This window comes from Stegodyphus dumicola, chromosome 1 (genome assembly GCF_044657685.1).
Source record: "Stegodyphus dumicola isolate Sdum_Otavi_A_Nest chromosome 1, ASM4465768v1".
NCBI classification, from domain to species: Eukaryota; Metazoa; Arthropoda; class Arachnida; order Araneae; family Eresidae; genus Stegodyphus; species Stegodyphus dumicola.
Window position 1 is genome coordinate 86,142,020 of NC_140768.1, and position 25,067 is coordinate 86,167,086.

At 31.1% G+C, this 25,067-nt stretch overlaps 1 protein-coding gene across 1 annotated transcript in view; it reads left to right on the forward strand.

The window, feature by feature from the left end:
• Positions 1 to 814: 814 nt before the first annotated feature.
• LOC118192462 (mitochondrial inner membrane protease ATP23 homolog) overlaps positions 815 to 25,067 on the forward strand; it is a 39,317-nt gene continuing 15,064 nt past the window's right edge. The window contains exons 1-2 of the mRNA XM_035363440.2: positions 815 to 1,192; positions 5,682 to 5,727. Coding sequence (XP_035219331.1) covers positions 985 to 1,192; positions 5,682 to 5,727 — 254 coding nt within the window. The 5' untranslated portion in view covers positions 815 to 984. The remainder of the gene's footprint in view (positions 1,193 to 5,681; positions 5,728 to 25,067) is intronic.

Genomic DNA, 25,067 nt, shown 5'->3' on the forward strand with positions numbered 1-25,067 from the left:
CTCTTCTTTTTTCGCATAAGCTCTCCTGCTGGCAAGACGCTTTTCATTCATGCTGCTGACGCGTACTTGCTTAAGATGACGTCATACTTTAAAATAGAACTTATTGTTTTCAAATATAATTAGAAAATATCTTATCTGCAAAAGGATCGTTTGATATACGTAATAAAAATAAAGATTTTGATTATACAAGCCCAATTGTGATAAATGCGTCATCGTGCTTTTCCAGTCGGCTGTACCTTCAGCCACTACGGTCTTCTCAGCCATCTACGCAATATCGAAAGCTGCTAAAAGTTCCAGTGTCTTCATCTACATATTTTTAAAAACATTACATATATATATATATATATGAAAGAGCCTGTTCATGACAACCGTTGACGGGTAGTCTCTAGATGGTTCTGATTTCTTTTCTCTTTTTCATTAAAAAATGTTCCTTTCAGACTCCATGTCGAAAAAATGCAGAACTCAGAACCTAACCTCAGAGCCATACAATTCTAAATACTCTGCGAGAACAAACAAATACGCGGTTGCTGGAGAGCTCACACGTACTTACATCTTTCATTTTCCGCGTCTGCAGATAAAATAAAAAAGTAAAATATAAAGTTTCCTCTGTAAATGTTGAACAATGCTAACTTCTATGCACCTGAATATCGTTTCAGTCATTTCTGGGTTTGTTCACTCTGAACTTCTGAGAAATGTGAGCTAAATTTTGTCTGAAGATTCTTCGACCGTCTCTCATTTCAGAAAACGATAATCTTTTGGTCGTGAACTTCCTAATTTCCTTGCATTATTCCATTTCCCGCTTCCGTTGGCAACGTAAGTATTGTTTATATACCGACATGCTTATGAATTCTGAAGCTTGATTTATTTTTTTGGAGAAGTTCATGAGTATCGTGTTGACAGAATTCAAATCAAAATAACCAAATCATCTGATTCTTGAAATTTTAAACAACACTAAAATTGAAAATATTGGACTGAATATTTTATATGGCGTCGGCATCAGCTGAAGAATTTGACGTTACTGCAGAAAATGATAAAAAAGAGAAATCTGAATTAGAAGGACTTGAATTTTTTCCGGAAAGAAGGGGTGATAAAATATCTCGAAGTTGGTTTCGATCCCTCTTTTTTGGTGAAACACGAGATAATTTGCAAAAGATTAAATGTGAAAGAAATATTCACAACGTTATGGGGGAAAGTATGACCTATTTATTTTTTATAGTTCTGCATATTGAGAATCTTCAAAGAAATTTTAATTTTATTGTAAGTTTAAATTTATTACAGGTTTTAAAAGTCTATAACTAGTATAATAAAGTATAATGTTTCAAAAATGTAAATTGTGGCATTGTTATTACGTGAAATGGGATGTTTATCACTAATGAGCTCTCTTTTTCCTGCCCGAAACGGGATTGAATTAAGAAAGCTATTAGTCTGAATTCATTTTAACAGTTAAAGATACTTACATAATATGACATGAATTTATATCAAACAGAAAACAGTTTTAATTCTTTGAGTAATTCCATGTCTAAAAAAATATATATATATACATATATAGTTCCACAATATAAAAATAGGAAGCAAATGTGTGTATCAGCAACACTATAAGTAGATGTAAATTTCTAATTTCAAATTTTTACCTTAATTTGCCATAATAATATCTTATCTCTTATACTCAGTTTTTAAATAAGCAGGTATTTTTTATTCTTCATTGATGATAATTTTCCTATTTTACATATAAATACTGAAGATTCTCATATGTGTAACAATGCACATTCAAGTGAAGTAACGTGTGTATGTTGTTGTACATCAGTAAACATAATGAGCATTGGAATTGTAATACTTGATGGTGAAAGCAGTCTTATAAAAACAGATACTGTCTGTAAGATCATAAGTGAAAAATTAGCAGGGTAAAGTGCAGAATTGCCCACTTCTTTGTTTGGTGCATTTTACAAGAGTAAGAAGAATTGGATTTTTGTGAAAATAGGTCAATTTGTACATGGATACTATGTGCAATTCTTAAAAAAGCGCCAAGCAGTGGGTGATGTCTGCACTTTCCCCAATTAGCATTCCTTTTAAGACATAATTTAATTTCATCATGATAATTTGTGGATACATGTATTTTACTGATTCCCATTAATTTACATTCTTATTACCTAAACTTTAAATGAAAGTAAAAGTTTAGAATTTGTATTAAGGTTCAAGACAATTTGTAAGGATAGTCATTATTAAGTCTGCCATTATCAGATAATGTATCAAAAACTAAATTCAATATAACTCTGAACTTTTCTGTTAATGGTATGCCAGTCCAAATGCGCACTTGTACGAGCAATAATCTTGCATCTCAAATGACATCGAGCATTATGTCTAATCATTTTCCTCCCCTCTTCCTTGCAAGGTTTTAACTGATGGTTGATTCTTTTTAGCAGGGTTGAAATAAATAGATTTTTGAACAAATGATGAAAAGGTCTGTCATTAAATTCTTTTAGAAGAAAATAATTATTCTTTACTTGTAGACAACGTTCTTTTTTTTTTTTTTTTTTTTTTTTTTTTTATGGAAACAATGAAAAGGGAGCAATGCCCTCATCAGAAATTCTTGATCTGCAAACCTTCTGACAGCTAGGGAGATATGCTTTCAATTACACCAAAAAGCTTGAGAGAGAAAAGTGGAGAATGAGGGAAAAAATACTTTACACGCTGTTCAAATAGCTACCAATATAAGACTAATTAATGCTAATGCAATTACAAAATGATACTTCAGCCACCAGTTTCACCAAACTTTAATATTTTTCTCAAATATTAATTTGATTATATTTTTAATTATTAATAATTTTGTTATTATTAATTGTAATATTCTTAACAGCACAGTTATTAATTACATTGTTAAGATTTTCATTACTATTTTATGATTAAATAATAAATATAATTTAAAATAAAAAATAAATTTTAAGTAACCACACTTTATTTTTAAAAACCGTTATATCTTAGAATACGAAAATGGTGGCATTAAAAGGAAGAATTGTTATGCACATGGTTGCCAGACACTTCAACAAATTCTGAAAATTCTTCACCTTCTATTAAACTGGTTGTGATGGCATACGCTAAGTACTATGTGTCTCTCAGAAACTCGTATTTTCAAAAGAGATAAAATGATATTTATCTTTTATGTTTTTTAAGTGTTAAGTAAAAATTAACTGGAAAGAATTATTAGCAAAAATGTTGGGGGCTGTCTTAATCCCAATGATCTGATTACACGCTGCTGCTTTTCATTCTATAATTAACATATTGAAGAATCTGTACTATCTTTTTTATTTAAAGAAGTGTACTTACATGGAAAAACCTTCATCTTCTCTTGGAGCTTCATTATCTAATTTTTCTTGGTCTAACAGATAAATGAGGTTTTGATGTCTCAAATCAAATATCATGTCATCATCCATATCTTAGTAGCTGTACAGTTAGAATTTTTTTTTAAAAAAAGGTCATAGCATTAATTAGACAAATTTGTATTTCATTAAACATGATTTAGTTTTACCATAATTCAATCAAATGATGTTTTGTATAACATGACTTGTGTATCTAATGTCAGGATAGCTGTAATTAAATTTAGAAATGAAATTATAATGTGAAATAGACTGTATTCACAAAAGTAATATCACAATCATTAACATTTCTGATATTAATTATATGAACTAGAAAACTTAATGAAAAGTATTAAGCTGTGCAAGCACTGATAACGTGCACTGGTTGTGTCCTGAGAGAGGCAAAATTTATGTCTTGTTGCCAAGATTCTGATCAAGCATGCATGAAAAGAGGGGTTTTTTTTGGGAGGGGGGAACATTTATTGAATGTTTTATAAAATGCTTATTTAAAGCAATCAGTTACCTTTCTTTTTAGAATATATTAACTTTTAGATATGTAACTCTTTTGGAATATACATTAAATTGTATATTACATTAAAAATGTAATTACAGTTTGTGTACATTTTTAATTACATTAAAAATACTTTTGAACACATAAAATTGTGATGACGATGATATAACAGCTTGTAAAAGTTTTTACAATATATCATGAAATCTATCATTTAGCAAAAGACTGTATTTATTTGCTGTATATGCATACAGATACAAGGTGTTTCAAAACTTATTGTCCAAATTTTGTGGGGAGATAGGAAAGACGTCAGGAAATCGATTTCACATAGAAAAGATGTCTGTAAATGTCATCTACATGAACAAAATAGACAAAGTTAACACAAGGAAACAATACAATTAAGTAGTAATGACGTGACCTTTACTCCAACAAGGTAAAGTAAAGGTTCACAGTAGCTGCTCAAAATTGCTACCATTTGTATGAACACAGGATTCACAGCGCCGTTGCATTGCCCTCCGAACATTTTCAAAGATGCCTGGCATATCACTGACAGTTCTTGCTGTGGCCACTATTCGTGCAACAAGGTCCATTTCACTGTCGATGGGAGTCTCGTACACATGTTCTTTCATGGTCCCCTACAAAAAGAAATCCATGAGCGGCAACTCAGGTGGCCTGGGTGGCCAAGCGGTCGGTCCACCTTTGCTGATCTGTCAAGCTTTGAATGTTCGGTTTAGGCTGGAGTGCCATGATGTTGATTCCACATACCTCGGCGGATATGCACAGGAACATCTCCCAGAAAAGTCGGTAACGCTGTCTCAATAAAGACTAGGTATTTCCGGCCGTCCAGTCAGGATGGTAGCAAGTAATGTCCCAACAAACAGTCACCAATGATTCCAGTCCATATGTTTATGGCAAAACAATGCTGCGCAGCATGACTTCTTGTACCATGTGGGTTGTCACAAGCCCACACATGTGAATTGTGTGTATTGAACATACTTTCATGAGTGAATGAAGCTTCACCTGTAAAAAAGACAGAAGCTGGAAAACTGGTGTCCGTAACACCATTTTGCAAATTCCAAACGCTTCGGATAATTGTTACGATGCAGTAACTGCAGCCTTTACAGATAGTAGGGATGCACACGTTCCTCTTGCAGTATCCACCACACTGCTGAGTAATAGCTCATGTGGTGGTATTTGGATTATCTTCGATAAACTAGGACTTGTTCTGGGAAGTTGACAGTCTGTGTCAGTCATCTTGCCCCGTATCCTGCATGCTGCTGCCCAGTGAACCATGTTTGCACAGATTGCAATACACATGTGCAAACATTAAATGCTGCAGTATCCTTCTGTTGAATAACGTTTTTCGTAAACTTATCTTTCTTGGTGGCCCCTTTCTTGGTGATATGCAAGATGCATATCCGCTAGCTCTTGATGCGTAAAACGATTCATCTTATCACTAGTGGGAGTGGTCGGGTGAGCTGTACAATGGTTGGATAAACACAGCGCCCTTGCATACATTTGTGGACACATTTTCCTATGTGAAATCAGTTCCCTGACATCTTCCTTATCTCCCTAAGAAATCTGAATGGTAAGTTTTAAAACATCCTGTAAATCTCACTGAATCTGCAACTTGATATTAAAAATACTTAGCCCAATATTTATATTGTTTTATTGCATTTTTTAATTATTTGTAGTATCCTATATGATGATTTTTAAAAAGTGATTTTCTTTTGCTATTAGTTTCCCTCCCCTTCTCACTTTTTACTGAATAAATCATTTTGCAAAGTAAGCACCATTTCTTAATTACAATAATTATTTTTCAGGCCCCTTAATAAGGTTAATGATTGATGCCCTGAGAGCCTCTGGTTGGTATGTGTGTGCTTCTTTTTTAAAAATTTAATGTTAATTTAACTATACTGTGACTTTTCAGATAACTGGAAAATATAAGAAATACAAAAATGTTCATTTTTATATTATTTATAAAATTCAAATTAATTCATGAGTACTGTAAAAAATGAACCCTTCAGCAGATTTTAAATGAATGATTTTTTGAAACTGATTTAAAGGGAAATAATTATACAATTTATATGAGATTTTAATTTTTCTTCTGAGAAAAGGCTGAAATGCTTCATGTAACATGTGACACCATTATATTTGAGTATTTCAGATTAATTTTTCTATTAGCTTGTTTCCATAATACAGTGTTCGCCCATAGTTACATTTTCTGCCCCCCCTTTTTTAAAGTCCAAAAGGACTAGTATTAGTCTTAAAACATAATTTTTCATTTCATTCAAATCTGTTGCCATTTGGAAAAATGCAAAAATATTTATTTTTTAATTCAGTCTGTTATTGATTAACAAACTTATAGGTATACCTGTTGTGAATCAAGTGGAATAGATTCCATCCAATTTGTATATCTATCTGTACATGTTAGACAGTATGTGTTACCATTTGATGGTGGTAATGGACCAACAAGATCAATATGGATTTCTCGAAATCTTTCTGATGGCATCTGATACTCGCCAATTATTGATTTCGTATGTCGGGATATTTTAGATTTTTGACATGGAATACAAGATTTTGCCCTAATGTTGAACATCTTTTTTGATATTTGGCCAAATAAATTTTGAAGAGATTAATTTTATTGTTAATTTAATTCCAGAATAGGACATAATCCATAAAATGGATGAAATATTTTCATACGATAACTTTTGGGTATATAGGGTCTAACATGCTATGTTGAACCATCATACCATAATTTTTTTTCCAGATGGAAGGAAAATCTGTTTTAAAGTCAAATTTGTAGATTTCTGCAATGTCTTAAATTCATCATCTCTATCTTGTTCTTTGACAATATCGTCATAATTAATTAAGGTAATTTCTTCGATTCCAGATAATCGATCTGCTACTACATTGTTCTCTCCTGTAATGTACCTAATATCTGTTTTAAAATTTGAAATGTATTGGATTTGCCTAATTTGTCTTCGAGATACTCTGTCTTTTGGGAAAATGCATAGATTGTGATCAGTATGCTATGAATTTTTGTCCTTCTAACAAATGTGTGAAATATTTATTGGAAAGATAAATAAAATTTCATGATCATATGTACTGCAATTTTGCTGTGTAATGTTAGGTTTCTTGGAAAAAAGTCCAATTGGTTTCCAATTACCATTTTCAAATTATTTTAAAACTAAACTGACTGCTGAATCCAAAGCATCAGTGCACAACAAAAAAGGCAAGTCGGGCTCGAGGTGAGAGAGAAGAGCAACATTTGCTATAGCTTGTTTAAATTTTTCAAATTTCTCAATGGCCTCATTTGTCCAAGTTATTTTCCGATTATTTCTTATCTTTGCGTCTTTTAGGTAGTCGTGTAAAACAGCTTGAGTACTAGCGGCGTTTCTCAAAAAAACAATGGTAGAAATTAACCATTCCGAGAAAGGTTTGTAGTTGATGAACAGTGTGTCAGGCAATTTAATATTATGAATAGCTTTAACTTTGTCAGGAAGAGGTTTTGATCCCTCAGGAGTGATTAGAAAGCCTAAAAATTCCAATTCATCGACTCCAAAAACACATTTAGAAATATTAAGTCTCAATCCATATTTTTGCAATCTATCAAAAACTAATTTTAAATTCGTTTTCGTGTTCTACTTCATTATTTGACGCATCCAAACATCATCCAAATATGGAAAAACTAAAGTTAGTATTCTAAATACGTCATTAATAAATCTGTGAAAGATAGAAGGTGCGTTATGCAACCCAAAACTCATGACATCAAATTCATATAGCTCGAAAGGGGTTAGAATGGCCATTTTCATAATTAGGAATTTGAAAATATACTTTATGCAAATTAGTTTTATAAAATATTCGAGTATTTTTTAAAATGTGGTTGAAATCTTCTAATTGGGGTATAGGATAACGATCTGTTATTGTTTGTACATTCAAACGTCTATAATTCCCACATGGTCGAAAGAAACCATCTTTCTTCAGAACCATATGAAGGGGACTGGCCCATTATAATTTAGAGGGATGAATAATATCATTTTCTAACATATATTGAAATTTCTGTTTTGCTATTTGTATTCGCTTGGGATCCAGTTGTCTAGCTCTGTTATAAACAGGTTGTAATATAATGCTCAACACCATGATTAAATGTTGATAATGATAAATTCAGTTTTGCTAAATCTGGATATTGTTGTAATAAATTAGCATATTTAGAATTTTTATCTAGAGTATTAAATAGCATGGTCAGAAACACTACATTTCTTCGAAACGAGAGGCTAGTTATTTCATCAGTTAATTGTTTATTATGAATATCAACTAAAAGTTTAAATTTATTTAGAAAATCAGCTCCTATAATAGCTTTATCAACTTTAGCTAATATAAACAGAAATTGGAATTCTCTTCTAAGTCCTAAATTTAAAGTTAAAATTTTAATTCCATAAATAGGAATTTCCATTCCATTCGCTGCGTATAATTTAATATCATCTACTTTTCTATTATGATTAGTTTCAGGAATGAGACTAATATAAGCACTTGAATGTACTAAGAAACGCAGTCCTGTGGCGATTGATACCAGCAACAGTAGTAGCCACTAATCCTGTTGCACTATGGAGTTTTCCAACTTCTCTTGCCAAGCACATGGCATATAACATTTCTCAGGTTGACAACAATCGTCAAATTTAAAATGAAAAAACAATATTTACATTTTGTATTAAATCTCTTTTTCGAACGGCTACAACTGCAAGATGTATTCTGGTGATGATATCAAAGTCTTGGTCTAGAACAAACATTTATTTGCAGTGATTCAGTTTTTTGTTTTAAGGCAGCTATTCTTGCAAATAAAGCATCATTAACGATTGACAAATATTCTCTATAAAATTGGGCATTTTATCCAACCATAAATATTTTAGCACTTTTTCTGGAAAATTGTTTGTGGTCGGCAAACTTATTAGCCAAAGAGCCAAATATGAACATTACAACAATTTTTAAGAAAATTGGGAGCCAAATCTGCTTGTTTAGTAAACTTTTATTATACTAAATAAAACTAAATTTAATACTTAATAAATATTTATTAAGGCGAACATTGTGCTTGCATCTCCTCAGAAAGTTTGAGTAAGTCAGGTTTGTATGTTGTTTATAATTTTAGGCATGATTCCAAGTTTTCATCAATAAGACGACTTCTCAGTTTACTCTTGATAATGTTCATGCTTGAGAAAGATTGTTTGCATACATATATATAGAACCAAAAAGGGAAAGAACAGCAAACGTGAGCTTTTTCAGCTGATCGTAAGAGTCAAGAATACATTTCCAAGCGTTGAAAATGATCATATGTTCCTTCTCCAGGTCATTCAAAGCAGACCACTTGTGTTGTGAACTAAGATCACATTTTTTCTTCTCCATTATTTCCAATTCAACACAAAGACGTTTGAATTTAGAGTGCCATATCTCCTTGTTTTTTAAATCCAACAACTGTATTTCAAAGCTACCAATGTCAATTTCAAAATGAGATGTTTTAAAATGGTGTTTATCAATAGAAGAATTATTTTCTTGGCGATGCTTTAGTGAAACAATGTTTCCCTTTCAAAATCCTGTGCAAAATTGGATACTTTATTTTCGAATGTTATTACTTCTTCTAACATCGAAAAAATTAAGTTTCCTTTCCCTTGTAGTTTACGATTAAGCTGATTTAGATGAGACGTAACGTCTACCATGAAATAAAAGTTTTGGCTCCACTGATCATCTGTTAGTTCTGGATAGTGAACGCCTTTCTCAATGAGAAATGCTTTAATTTCTGGAAAAAAGGACACGAAATGTTTTAAAACGTTCCCTCTTGATAACCAATGTGCCTTGTTATGAAGCAGAAGATCAATGTATTTGCTCTCCATCTTTGAATTGGAGATGATTAAGAGCTTTAGCTAAAATGGAGTTGATAATGGTAATCACTTATTCCATAACTTTAAAAATTTCTTCCGAAAATTTTTGCGCACAATGCGCTTCTTAGTGAATGATACAATGGTACACAAGTATCTCGTGATTAATTTTTTCTTTCAAAATAGCAACAAACCCTTTTCTTACGCCGGTCATATCTTTGTCTCCATCTGTTGAAATCGACACAATTTTATCGAGGGCAATAGGATGTTTATCCATACACTCAATTACAGCATTAGTGATATCTTCTCCACGCCTCTGACCTTTGAGTGGCAATAATCCTAAAAGTTCTTCTTTAGGGCCTGAATGAGACATAAATCGTAGAAAAAGTGAAACTTGCACTGTATCATTTATGTCACAAGACTCATCAACTGCTATTGATAAAGTCGAAACCAATTTCAGGTCTTCGATATGCTGGGTGGTTATATTCAAACACATTTTAATTGTTCTTTCTTTAATGGTTTTGGCAGACAATGGTAACTCTTTAATTCTTTTCAGAATATCTGCTTTGTTCTTAAAATCCCGAAATAGCTCTTCAGATGCATTTATAAAACAATTTTTTATGTATTCGCCGTCTGTGTATGGTTTTCCTCTCTTAGCAATCTCTCGGATACAAACAAAACTTGCCATGTTAATATTGCATCCAGTTATTAAACACAGAAGTTGACGACTTTTGACTCTTCTGAAGTTCTTCAACTGCTTTCTTCCTTGCATCACCAGTAGGATATTTAGTGCTAAATGACGCGTGCTTTCTTGTAAAGTGTCTCTCTAAATTTGACTTCTTGTTATGCGAGAATTTCTCCTTACAAATAAGACATGTCGGAAGTCCATTCAAGTTTTGAATAAACGCAAAATTCTCGGTCCACTCAACTTTAAATTCACAGTTTTCATCTTACGTTTTTCTTTGCTTTTTTTTTGGTAGCCATGTTAATTGGGGTGCCTATAAAAATATTCCAAATATATTTTTTTCTAAAGCTCCCAGTACACAATTATCATCATTATTAAATTGATGAAAGTAAAAATTTAAAAAAAATCTTTTTAAAAAATACAATTTTATTAATATATGTAACTGCACTAAAAAGAAAAAAAATAATTTTTTCCATCATCAGAATAACAAAACTTTTAATATGACCAAAAATGGAAGAAAACTTCCAACATTTGGACAAATAGAAGTTATCAAAAAATCGATTACAAATTTTGTACTGGAACCACATACATACATAGCAGGTGTAATAAAATCGTATAAAAATACCTGTAAGATGTGCAGCTAGATTAAAAAATACAACAACTTTTTATTAAGACAAGACAACGGCAGACACGGTAGATAAAACAAAACTGTTCACACTGCAACTGCCGCTCTGCGATGCCAATTTGTACCTTCACTACTTTATAAAAAGCATGCCGGTAGCTTGTACATGGTTTATGTTTACGTTTACAAAAATTAAACTCGATGTTCGTTACGTATTTTTACAACAATATAAAATTTTAATTACCTATCTATCTTTTTACTCAGACAAAAAATTATACATGTTCTCGATTTATAGAAGAATTTTAATTTATCAAAATAAGATGTAATTTTTTTTCTGACCAAGTTTTTTTTAAATGAAAATATTGCGCCTTCCGTGGATATTTGTACCAGAGCCACACTTAAGGAGCCAAAGAGCCGCACTTTGCCAACCCACTGGGCTAGAATCTTCATTTACTGCAAAAGTTAACTTGGTTTATAATCTCCAAGGTCTAATCCAGTAACCAGACTCTGAATTCGCATATTTTCACTTTTTTTTAAAACACATTTAAAAATCTTTTTTTTTTTTTTTTTTTTTGCCATAGAATTTCAGTGTCTTTTTCGGTTTTAAATAATTGAATCAATCAATAATTGAAGCTGGGATATCAAATAATTGAATCTAGTCTCTTCAGTCGTGATTTTATTTATTTGAAATTGGGCTTCCACTTGGAAAAACCTAATGTCAGGTTTTTTACACCAAAATGATGGAATTTTACTTTATACGCTTCGGCTTCTAATAATGTAGTTGCTTTTGTTACATTTTCTGTAGTCATGTTAAATAAACAAGTTGAACGCTGAAGGGTCACCAAATATAAGTACACCTGTTATGAATCCTGAGTTGATACAACGTAGTAAGATGAAAACAAAACCTTACTATTTCAAAGATGTTTGACTGAACTACAAAAATAAATAAATAAAAATATATTGCCATATGAACACCAAATATAATTTTATTCACTAACTCAGAAGTAGTCAAAACTCATGTATATATTTTTTAAATAAATTGGATTCCAAAGATAAGAACTGTTGCCAAAAACAATAACACAATAATATGCAGAGTAAACATTTGTAATTATTAAAATATTTGTGAGTTACTTTCAAACTAATTATTTACTTTTTATGCCATTACAAACTAAACTATTTAAAAGCAGTAGATGCAGTTCTTAATAATATTTTTTTTTTTTTTTTTTTTTTTTACTTTTAATGTGATTGATTCATGATATGTCTAATTAAAAACATTAAATATATATATATATATATATATATATACAGTCAAAAGTCGTTAATCCGGACTCGTCGGGACTTCGGTGATTCCGGATTATGGATCATCAGTTTAAATCTGGTAAGATGGCATGCAGAAATTATAAAATTAAAAATATGAAACCATAATTTATGAAATAAAGAGCAATTATGATCTAAAGGGTGTATCAAAATTTACAAAAAAAAAGCTTAATATTTATTTGTTTACTTTATTAAACATTTCTTTCAATGTAAGTTGTTTAAGTTGCTTCGTTTTTTATGTGATAATACATTCTCTTTAATTCTATAAACAGACATAATTTGTTGTTCAGTTACAAAGTTCCACTGTTCAAGTCCTATAATTGTTGTGTTGAGAACACCGACTAATTTATCAGCCGAAATTTTTTCGTTTTCAATAACCTCTGTCACTTTTTTCACTATCGGAAGCGAATTATAATGACGAGGAATTTGATTTAAATCATATCAAAGACGGAGTACATCGAGATGAAATACTACATTTAGTAAGGAATTATAAGCCAAATAAAATAAAAACATCTGCCCTGAAGATAAGTATAGTGCTGACAGATCAACTTCCAATTCATTGCGCGCCGCGGCATATCCCCCCCCCCGGCCGCAGAACAGCCTGAAATTGATAAACAGATTTCGGAACGGTTAGAGAAACAAAGGATATGCCTTTATCCATTTTTTGCAGCAATTCCATTTTTTGTTTAATGGACTTCGAAACATACTTTTGCTTTGTAGATCCTTTACATATTAGTAAATATATATCAGAAATTCTATTTGGCATCGAAAGTTCAAGCTTACTTTTGTAAAATTGCTCTAACAGTCTGCAAAAAATAATAAGATGGATCCAATTCGAAGATTAAGGAACAACGCAATCTGCAACATTAACTGAAATAGATAATTAGATAATTTTAGCTTAGCTTATACCGTCTGTTATACATTAAACGCGTATTCGTAAACGTATTTTGCGCACGCGCACACGCATATTCACAGCCGTAAAGGTCTTACACGCATGCGTCAACGCGACGCATGCGCAGAAAGTTTGTAGCTTTGAGGTCCGGATTATAGATCATTCCGGATTATGGGTGTCCGAATTAACGACTTTTGACTGTATCTACATAGTTTTTCATGTTTCAAGTATATAGAAGACTTATAACATTCCCATGTTATTCTAAATGTATATTCATCTACTGTCCTATAAAATGTTTCGCTATTCCACCGGACTATCTCTTTTGATAATCTTTATGATAAACCATGTTAAAGGCTTTTAACTTTATTAATGTGTGTATGTGATAAAATCTGATAACTATGATCAATCTTGCCTTTTTCCATTTATAATTTTGTGTCTTCTTGATGTATATTTTGAGACCCTTAAGCACTAGAAACAGTTTCAATGAAGCTTCATTGAACTGATACTGAATTATCCTATCTTTAGTATAAGAACTATCCTACTTTGCATTATCAGAAATTAAGTGATTTCCAAGGATTAAACATTAAGTTTTTAAATTCATTCTAAGTAGAAAAATTAAATTCTCATATTTAAAAAAAATTAACCCCAAAAAGTCAGTGTTCCATTTACTTCAAGTCTCAGATTTTGGTAGTGAATGGTACATGGATAAATTATGCTGTTATGATTATTTAGAGCTCAGTGTATGGTATTTTATCAGTCTAAAAATTATAAATCTGGTAAAGTGTACAATGGCAATATAGGTAATAGACTATTTTTATCATAAATTTGTTAATGTTTATTAAATTTTATTAACCATTGATGTTTTCTTTTGATTATGATCTGCATTTTTTGCATCGTTACTTGAACACTAAATGAAAATACATCTTAGAATTTTGTAATAGTAAATTTTTATAAGATTTGAAACAAATTTAGCTTTTCAACAAATAATGCAAGACTTATTTTGTTTATAACATGCATATTTCATTAAAAAATTCTAAAACATAATTACATAAAATCTGAATGTGATTGCTTCTTCTGTCCAGACACATACAAGAACAAAAACAAAAATGAACTTTAATTTTCTTTGCTATTTTATTTAAATAACTCAATACCGTTTCCTCACATTCAACGGAGTTTGTGTATTATTGTATATATTTCAAAATAATTAAATTACACTAAGATTTCTAATTCTTAAGAACATCAAAATCATTGTTAAATAGTGTTTCAGAAATAAATTTTTACTGAAACTTGACAGCTCTAAATTAATAGTATTTAACTTTTTTTTTTTTTTTTTTTTGGTATTATCCGCACCTTTACCAAAAGGTCGATAATCGTTGTCAACTTTGGATAGCGTTAAATTCATTGCGATTTTTCACCAAGCTAATGTGCAAAATTCAATGGGCATGTGCTGCATGCGTACCTGGGGTTGCCCCATAACTATTTTTGGTGACGTATTACTTTCCTTGTGAATGCTTTTTCATGATGCACGTAATCAGAAAGTGGGGGAAAAAAAAAAGAAAAAAAAAAAAAAAAACACTAATGTGTATATTAACTAACTGCTGTGATAAAACATTTTAAATAACTTTATGAAAAACTATACTAACATGAAGATAGCATAATTACAGCTCTGGAAATTATCACAGTTGCTCATAAGTATTAAAAAATAAAATTAGGAACCATTATTTTTAAATTTGCTGTAAACTGAAGAAAGATTTAAGCAAGGTATCATTTTCAAAAGGCAAGCAAGTTAAATGTTAACTAGGGCTAAGCATTTTTATTGGGCTAGTTTATATTATGTCAGTTAAGCTGCCTTTTACTTTTTCGATGACTTTGGACATGTCTTTTTCAAATTCTGATGGTATTAAGGTGTTGTAATAAACTTATTCTTCATTTAAAGAGAAACTTTAAGTGTAATTTGTTGTTGAAGGTTGATATATATTTATCATTGGAAGGGTAAAAAGCTCAAGCATGCTACATTTCTGCTAAAAATAATAAATATGGTATTGGTGACATGAAGATATGAATGCATTGTAAAATATTCATATATGCATATAGTAGGCCGTGAAGGTGAAACATGGTGAAGCATACTTTAGTGCTTGTGTATTAGTTGTTATTTGGTACCAGGCAATACCTCGCCAGTGATCTCCTTATTCTTTGGAATAGAAAATTGAAACCACATTCAACTTGTAACAACATGTGTAAAGGGTGTAATTTGGTTTGATTCTAGTAAGGATGTGTAGCTTTAATATTTGTGTAATCAAATTAATGTTCAAATGCTTGTTTCAAGAGTGTTTCAGCAATGAAATTTTTTGAAATTTTTTACTACTTTGTTTCTTCCCAGTGCCCCCCCCTTGCAGCTCACTTAGATCTCAGCTTCCACAAATCACCAATAGTGCCCATGTTAGAAAACTGTATAGTAGAGACTAATTTGATTTATATACCCCATGAATGTTTCTCTGTTGACTGTTGATCTGATTTGCTTTAAAATATTCAGCATGTTTTAGCCTTTACATTTGGATCAAACAGCTTCCACATTAAGCATTGTAGCAAGAATGACAAAGAACTGTTTCAAGAGAATTTTTCCCCAGAATGACATTTTTGATTTGAAGTTTTAAGTTTCTATGAAATAATGCTGTCTTTCTTTCTGTATGCAGCTAAGAATTTCTTTAGATTTAAAATGCTTGCTGGCATCTGTGTCAATCTGTATCCTTCATATATTTGACTGATAATTCAGTTTCTGTACATAAAATGTTTTCAGATTTCATGCACTTGAATGGAAAAATTCTTTAATTAGATCAATCCACGTATCTTTATATTCTGAGCAACCATTATACAAATTTTCAGTAACACTTCAGATATGTTTGTTATCTTCATCTATATCTTTATCTTTTCTCTTGAAGATATTTAGCTTCTGTTGTTTAAAAGCCATGCATGCTTAAAAGTAAAAATTATAAATCCAGTATCCAAGCATATTCATGTTAATTTTAAAAATTCCTTCTAGACATTAGTGCAATACTTAAAGATGTATGGTAAGTAGATTGACAAACTGTGTTCTGCAAATATGTATTTTGGAAAAGTTAAGTTTACAGGACTTATATTATATGTATTGTGCTACTATTTTTTAATATGTATATATTAAAAAACATATATACAGTCAAAAGTTGTTAATCCGGACTCGTCGGGGCTTCGATTCCGGATTATCGATTTTTCCGGATTATAGATCATCAGTTTAATCTCATAAGATGGCATGCAGAAATTATAAAATTAAAAATATGAAACCGTAATTTATGAAATAAAGAACAATTATGATCTAAAGGGTATCAAAATTTACAAAAAAAAAAAAAAAAAAGGCTTAATATTTATTTGTTTACTTTATTAAAAATTTCTTTTAATGTAAGTTGTTTAAGTTGCTTCGTTTATGTGATAATACTTTCTCTTTAATTCTATAAACAGACATAATTTCTTGTTCACTTACAAAGTTCCGCTGTTTAAGTCCCGTAATTGCTGTGCCGAGAATACCGATTAACTTGTCAATCGAAATTTTTTCGTTTTCACTAACCTCTCTGTCACCTTCTTCATGTCTTTATCCATTTTTTGCAGCAATTCCAGTTTTTGTTTGATGGACATCGAAACATACTTTCGTTTTGTAGATCCTTTGGGAGCTCCAGCATCGGAAATTCTATTTGACATAATCAAGTTTACTTTTATAAAATTGCTCTTACAGTCTGCAAAAAATAATAAGCGGGATCCAATTCGAAGATTAAGGAACAACGCAATCATCAACATTAACTGAAATAGATAATTAGATCATTTTAGCTTATACTGTCCGTTATACATAAAACGGGCACACAAAAACGTATTTTGCACTTGTGCACACGCATATGCGCAGTCGTAAAGGTCTTATGCGCACGCGTAAACGCCTATGTGCGTGTGTCAATGCGGTGCATGCGCAGAAAGTTTTTAGCTTTGAGGTCCGAATTAACGACTTTTGACTGTGTATGATATATATATGTTTCTCTGCATAACCATAAGCTCCTGTTCTGACTATAAACTGAACTAAATATTATTATGTCAGTTCGTTTCTGTGCAAAATATAAGGTGGCACCTGACTTTTAGGTATTCTGTTTTCCACATATTTTTTTTAATTCAGTTCTTGAAAGATTTTTGTCAATATTAGAAAATTTGTTTGTTGTCAAATGAATATTAAATTGAACAACAAAAGTTAAATGTGATACATGATGAAAACGAAGAATAAGCGGGTGGGTGACATTTGACTAAGGTTATAAAGAAAACACCTGAAAGCGTTTTAACCCTCTGAGCGTTATGGCTGGCTTTATCCGGTCATGAGATTTTTTGCAATTTGTTATATATTAGCTTATAATTTATGATATTTTGCTTACTTTCTTTAATAATATAAATATCATCTTAATAACTGTAAGTTTATGAAAATAGAGCCTAAAGTAAGTAAATATACAAATTTAGCTAATAAAGTGTCTTTGAACACAGGTCTTCATGACAGATCAAAAAACCCGTGCCACGCAGAGGGTTATTTCACCTCATCAACTTAATTACATATACTAATAAATAAATATTTTAAAATTCAATTATTAATATTTTTATTATGAAAAAGATTTTTGTATTTAAATTAAGAAAATCTGAATATAATTAATTAGAATGTTCAGCAAAAATACCTGAGCAACTTGTGCCTGACAAATATATTAAAACAATAATAAACTTAGTTTAACAAATTCCTCAACACCCTCAAATGATCACATATCAAGCCCAGGTAAATAGTTCTCCATAATAGTTTAAAAAAAACTTTACCCTCAAACAAATTGAGTGACTCAAAGTAGAACATAAAATAATAATAAAAGTAATACCTACATGATACTCTTCTGTTATCGGGACCAGATTCAGAAATGTATGTTAGTATGTACGAGTGTATGGATGTATGTGCATGTGTGTGTTTGTAGACACACACATACATATGTACTTATATATGCTTACATGAACACACACATCTATACACACATGCATATATACATAAATTTCCAACTCCAGTCTAAATAACAGAAAAGTACCCAGTAAACACATTTATTAATTTTCTCTAATTAAAGTAAGCATTCTTTTAGCATGGATAGTTGAATCCAGGTACTAGCATGAACATTTACATTTTAAATATTCATATCTAAAATTGAAAATGAGGAACATACAAATAATCCTCTAAAAAAATATAGAAAATCATTCATTTTCTGATGTTTAGCAATTTATTAAGTTGAATACCTTAATATAATATTTTATAATCATTAAATCAGTGATATTTTCTTTTATGATACACTGATGTTTTCCCTCATCTATTAACTTAGTTAATTCCTTAGTAATTAGCATTCCAGAATCCTAACAAGTAAATAATAACAAAAAAAAAAAAAAATTGCAAAGGAAAATAAATCACTCATAGCTTCAGAAGTTAAGGGATCTATAAATGAAAATGACTGTTCTCACAGGAGATTCTCCTCACGGATACGCACATAGCGTTTCAGATCCACTTAAATAGAGTCCATAACATCTTATTCGCTGGGCTAACTGCTCAGTCTTCAAGACTAACAGAATACAAAAATTGAAAATATCATCCTTTCAGTTTGTTTGTGACAGCCTAGTTGATGATATCCAAAACTAATTCTCTCGCCAAAAACTACACAAGTCGCCAGCCCAGTTGTACTGTCGACAAGAATATCAGGAGACTATGGAGTTTAAAATTATCATCTTTAAGATGTTTGCAGACTAGTTAGATAGAATTTTTCTCCCTTTGGTTTCTTTTCTTTAGTTAGAAGGCCCACATCCAGATTCACCGTCAAAAAGTGCATACCTAATTCTTCAAATGCAGCAGTGAGAGAGATCTCTCAGGAATTAATCATGAAAAGCCAGCAGTTTGAGAGATTCAGAAACTGCCAGCTTTATTCATTCTTTTTTTTTTTTTTTTTTTTTTTTTCCTGTCAAAAAAAAGGAAAAGAGTTTAGAGCAGTCTGGCATTCATAGCCAAATTCCAAATTTCTCCACTCTAGCCAGCACCTCATCTGCACATGCAAGCTGGTCCCAATTCTTTACTATTTTATTTTTACTCCTTGAAGTTTTAGACAACAAATTTGTGTGCCCTCTTACAAACTGAGGAAATCTCGGGTCAATGACCATTTAAATTCTACAGGCTGAAAGATAAAATTTAAATTGTACTTGACTAGCTGATGAATTTTTTCCCTCTTTTTTATTTTCTTTCTCCCCAAAACAATAGAAACACAACTGCCATAACAAAGATTGTCGCCTTTACACTTGGAAAGTGAATCACCAAATACCGTATGAACAATTCAAAACCTTTGTTAACTTCTGAACACAAAGAAATTTATTGTCAATTTTTATTAGCAATTAATCCTTTTAATTGCTGCCTCAAAAGAGTACTTTCGATACCTTTCATTCAAAAAACCCATTTATTTATCTATCAACTGTGACTTTCTCAAAAGTGAATGTAAAGCAAAGGGGGCAATATTTTTTTTCCACACAACCAGTAATGAAACCCCTCATGGCTTCTATGTTCTCAAAAAAGCGCAAAGAGGCACAATTTATTTTGCACCAGAAACTTCCCGTCTTAACAAAAAAAAAAAAAAAAAGGCTGAACTGCAAGATAACTGCTTTTACTCCCATTCACAACCCGCTAAGAAGCTCCATCTGTGGACTCTTAACGAGTGACTAACAATGTCCTTGTTTTAACAACCCCTAAACAGATGTTCTCCGTGCTCCTTGTCAAGAAACTAAGAACCAAAAATAATGCAGCAGAATCTTTTAACTAACAGTGCCCTTGTTTTAACAACCCTTAAACAGATGTTCTTCGTGCTCCTTGTCAAGAAACTAAGAACCAAAAATAATGCAACAAAATCTTTTAACTGCCATAAATAAATTCCCACTATAGTAGTCAACAAACAACTTCATTTAAATAAAAACTGTAATAGCAGTTAATTAAAATACATTAGCACAATTAAAATTTGCGATACAATCTCCCCCCTCCACACGCATATCCCTCTATTTTAGAACATTTAATATTCGCACACATTTTCAGGAACCAGTTATGTGCAAAAGTTGAGGGCCACCTGTGTAGCATGGCTGGGATCAGTTACTTTCCTTTAGCCTTTGTAAGTAGATTAAAAATAGTTTCACCAAAAAATCTGTACTGTTTTTTATTCTCCATTATGAAAATTAAAATATTTCCTTTTTTTTTTTTTTTTTTTTATTGTATTTTTTATAGTTAATATATATTTGGTCTGTAGAAGAAATGCTGTTATCCGATTTTTTTTAAATCTGGATAGGTAATGGTCTTAGTGAAAAAAAATATTTGACATTGTGCTGTAATTAATTTTTTTGGTGTACTAATTATTTAACTTCTTATTATAAAATTATTTATTTTTTTGTGTTTATTTGTAAAGTTATTAATTTGATTTTTTAATTAAGTAAAAACTGTGCTTCTACATAGTATAGAAATCCTTCATTTTCTTAGAATTAAAGAAAAGTTTGTTTTTAAAAATATATCTAATTACCTATTTTATATCTAACTACCTATTTTAGTTAATGTTGCAGATTGCAATGTTCCTTAATATGAAGACATTTTTGTGTTAAATATAGAGAGAACATCTTTAGGCTTCAATAGATTATTGCTAATAAAAAATATGTCTTGATGACAAAAACTTTTAAAATTTCGCTAGAAATTTAAAATTTAAAAAATAAAATTTATGTTTTTATACACTTTGATGATGCAACCCAGCTGAACATACTTATGCAAAATATGGGTAAAAGGTTTTTGAAATTGATTTAAATTCAGTATTATTATTTTATGAAAAAATTAGCAAATAAAACACTGCATGTGTAAACCATATCATACTGTAACTAAACTAGTATAATGTTACAAGGAGTATAACTCAGCCGAAAAATAAAAAATTGGGAAATGAAACACTAGAACTCAGCTGAAAAATTATGTTGCATTTTTGAAATTATTATATTTTATGCTTTAGATATTATATAAAAAAGATAATGTGTCATTGCTATGATACCAAGTATCTCGCCCCCTGCACACACACACTTTCAATTATCGAGGGTCCCTTTTTTATTTTTTGTAAATATAGGTTGTAATAAGTACCCCCCCCCCCTTTTTTTTTCCCAGGAAGAAATGCCGTTAAACAATTTTATTACATGATACACCTCAAACTGATACTTTGGCCTCATAGGGGCCCCTTTTCAACTTTAGGATAAATTTTGGTTTGCATCTAAAATTGGCCTTAGAAATATTTTCCCTCTTTTCACCAACTGTGAAAATGTATTTGGAAAACCATCTATTTGTATCCTAACCCAGAGGAAAAATTTCTTTTGTATATTCTTGTCTCTCATCTGAAATTAACAAAGATGATACCCTAAAGAATAAAAGCATGCTTTCAAATCAGCAGTTTTTCCAATACACTAAGAGATATGCATTTCTATTTCCCATATTTTTAAGTGAACTTTCCCTTTGTGCGATACGCTCACACAAAAGGAAGAAGGTGTGCTTCTCCTGAATGACAAATTAGTTATCAATCACCTCTTTTCATTTGCACTGCTCTCTAGGATTTTGGAAAACACAAAGGAATAGATGTCTTTCCAGGCTAACATGCCACGTTTAACTCCTACAATTGTGTGACATTTTAATGCCAGACGTTAATTTTGGAATCGTTGAATCTTTCTCATGGAAAAAGGTGATGTGCTGAAATTAAAATTTTAGCTAAACAGAGACAAATGAGAAACTCAAGTGCAGTAAATAAAAAATAAAAAGAAACTATTATATTTGCATTCATTCCTAGCACAGGGTCATTAAATTCCCCATTCCCCCCATGAACATAATATTAAATCCTAAATAAATTGTAAATTAATCATAAAAAATTATTATGTAATAAACTATTATAATATAAAGAAATTCTATCATCTCACAGAGTAGAAAAGAAGATTAGTGCTGCCATCTATTAGCGTGGTACCCTCAGTATGGACGTTGGTATATATTATATACCGGTTTTAAAATTGCATAAATAAACTTCTATTAATTACCACTTTTGACTGAAATGAAGTAAATATATAATTTTCCCTCCAATAGGATTTATGTATCTTCAAACATGACACCTTGGAACGAGGTATATTAATTTCACAACTGCAAAATATTGAGCATTCATAGGGTAGTGCTGCCATTTAGAATCAAAAGGAAATACAGTCAAAAGTCTTTAATACGGACATCCATGATCCGGCATCCCCCATTTTTGTTAAACCCTTTTTAGATTAAGTTAGTATTTACAACGCCTCACTTAATATACTATGCATTTACAACAGCATATTAGGGCCTTCATTATAAGGTAATATGTCACATGGACTTTTCCGTTATTTGATACATTGTTTATTGCACATTAGGATACATTCATGGTTATGTTACTTCAAGCTTCTCTTTCATCTTCTGTATCTTATTTAAACCCATTTTATATATATATAATCCGGACCTCAAAGCTACAAACTTTCTGCGCATGCGTCAACACATGCACATAATACCTTTACGCATGCGCATATGCATCTACGCATGCACATAATATGTTTAATGTATAATGGACAGTATAAGGTAAGCTAAAATTATCTAATTACCTATTTTAGTTAATGTTGCAGATTGCAATGTTCCTTAATCTTTAATTGGATCCGGCTTATTATTTTTTGCAGACCGTTAGAGCAATTTTATAAAAGTAAGCTTGAACTTTCGATTCTGTCAAAAGGAATTTCCAATTCCGGAGGTGCAAAGTACCTACAAAGCGAATGCTTGTTTTGATGTCCATCAAACAAAAAGTGGAATTGTTGCAAAAAATGGATAAAGGCATATCCTTTGTTTCTCTAACCATTCCAAAACCTGTTTATCAATTTCACGCTGCTCTCTGAGGGGATCGGGGGGACATCGCAGCACGCAATGAACTGGAAGTTGATCTGTCAACATTATCCTTATCTTCAAGGCAGATGGTTTTATTTTATTCGGCTTATAATTCCTTACTAAATGTAATATTTCATTAAAATGTTCTCCGTCTTTGATATGATTTAAATCAAACTCATCGTCATTATAAATATCACAAATATACATCAAATAGTTTTCTGGTTGCAATTTTCTAATTTCGAATTTGCATAATGTATGCTTTACGCATGTGCACGTTGAAAGAAATGTTTAATAAAGTAAACAAATAAATATTAAGCTTTTTTTTTTTTTTTTTTTTTTTTTTTGTAAATTTTGGTACCCTTTAGATCATAATTGCTCTTTATGTCATAAATTATGGTTTCATATTTTTAATTTTATAATTTCTGCATGCCATCTTACCAGATTTAAACTGGTAATCTATAATCTGGAAAAAATTATAATCCAGAATCGCCGAAGTCCCGATGAGTCCGGATTAAAGACTTTTGACTGTACCAGAAACTTACGATTACAGCTTGGTGTAGAAAAATTAGCATTTTTCAGGAGGTTAAAAAATTGACAAACATCTGGTATATTTTATATACTGGTGCCTTATCATCAGAAATTGCACTCATAACTGAATTGTAAAAGAACTTGAGAAATGCTAATAGAGGAAGATTTTAAATTGAGGAGTTTTGTCACAGTTGACATATCCCAATTAACATGACTTCCGGAAATCCAGAATTTTAATAGATATGAAAAATTAACCTAAACATTTGTGTTGAATCTTTTTCTTTATTGAATAACAACACTTACCAAATATTTATCTCTATAAAATAATATGTCTTGGCTTGATATTTCTAATAACAAAACATATTTCCATTGCCAGATCATTTCAATTGTGATAAGAAATCCTGTATTTATTCACGAGTTTCCTGCCCCCTCTTCTTTTACTAATTTTATCATGGAAAAATCAAAAGGGCAAAATTATGCAAATAGTTTAATCTCTGAAGGATGTGTTTACAGTAAGAACATAAAAATAATTTTTGAAAGATGCGGTTATTGTAAAAGCATCACGAACATTAACCCTTTTCTACTCTCAGCCACCAAAGCTTTTTTACCATTCCAGTTGTATGTTTACTTTCAGCCATAAAAAATTTTTACTATTGTAGTCCTGTGTCTGCTTTGAGCCACCAAAGCGTTTTTACCATTCCAGTTGTATATGTGCTCTCAGCAACCACAACAAAGAATGATTCTGATCTTATATTACATTAAGTAGAGAAGTTTCATAATCTTACATTTTGTATAACTATTTGTTCAGTGAAAATTAATTCTAATCAACGGTATAAATTTGGTACCTATGTATAAATTTGATATGACTGCAAAGATTTAATAAATAAACTTCCAGCAACTATCATGATATCTAATATGACATCTGCAGTTTTACTTCACTCTTTCTGAATTCTCACCTGTTCTTATTGTTGTCCATTGCTACTCTACATGCCTGAAATCATTCATTGCTACTGGAACTCCTGTTTGTGTATCTGCTGTGGCTTGCAAGTCATCGCTATTGTCACCATTGTCATTGTCTTCATCTCTGCGCAGATCTTGCATGTAATGACCTCAAGAATATTAGATATCCTTGTTTTCTTGAAACTCTTTACTATAACTGTCCATTATTCGGAACCCATGCACCCAAAATTCATGAGTAAGTCAATTAGAGAAAACAACCACTATATGGACCAATTTATTTTTAAATTTAAGAAAACTCACTGGTGAGAACACTGCTATAAGAGATAAGAGTA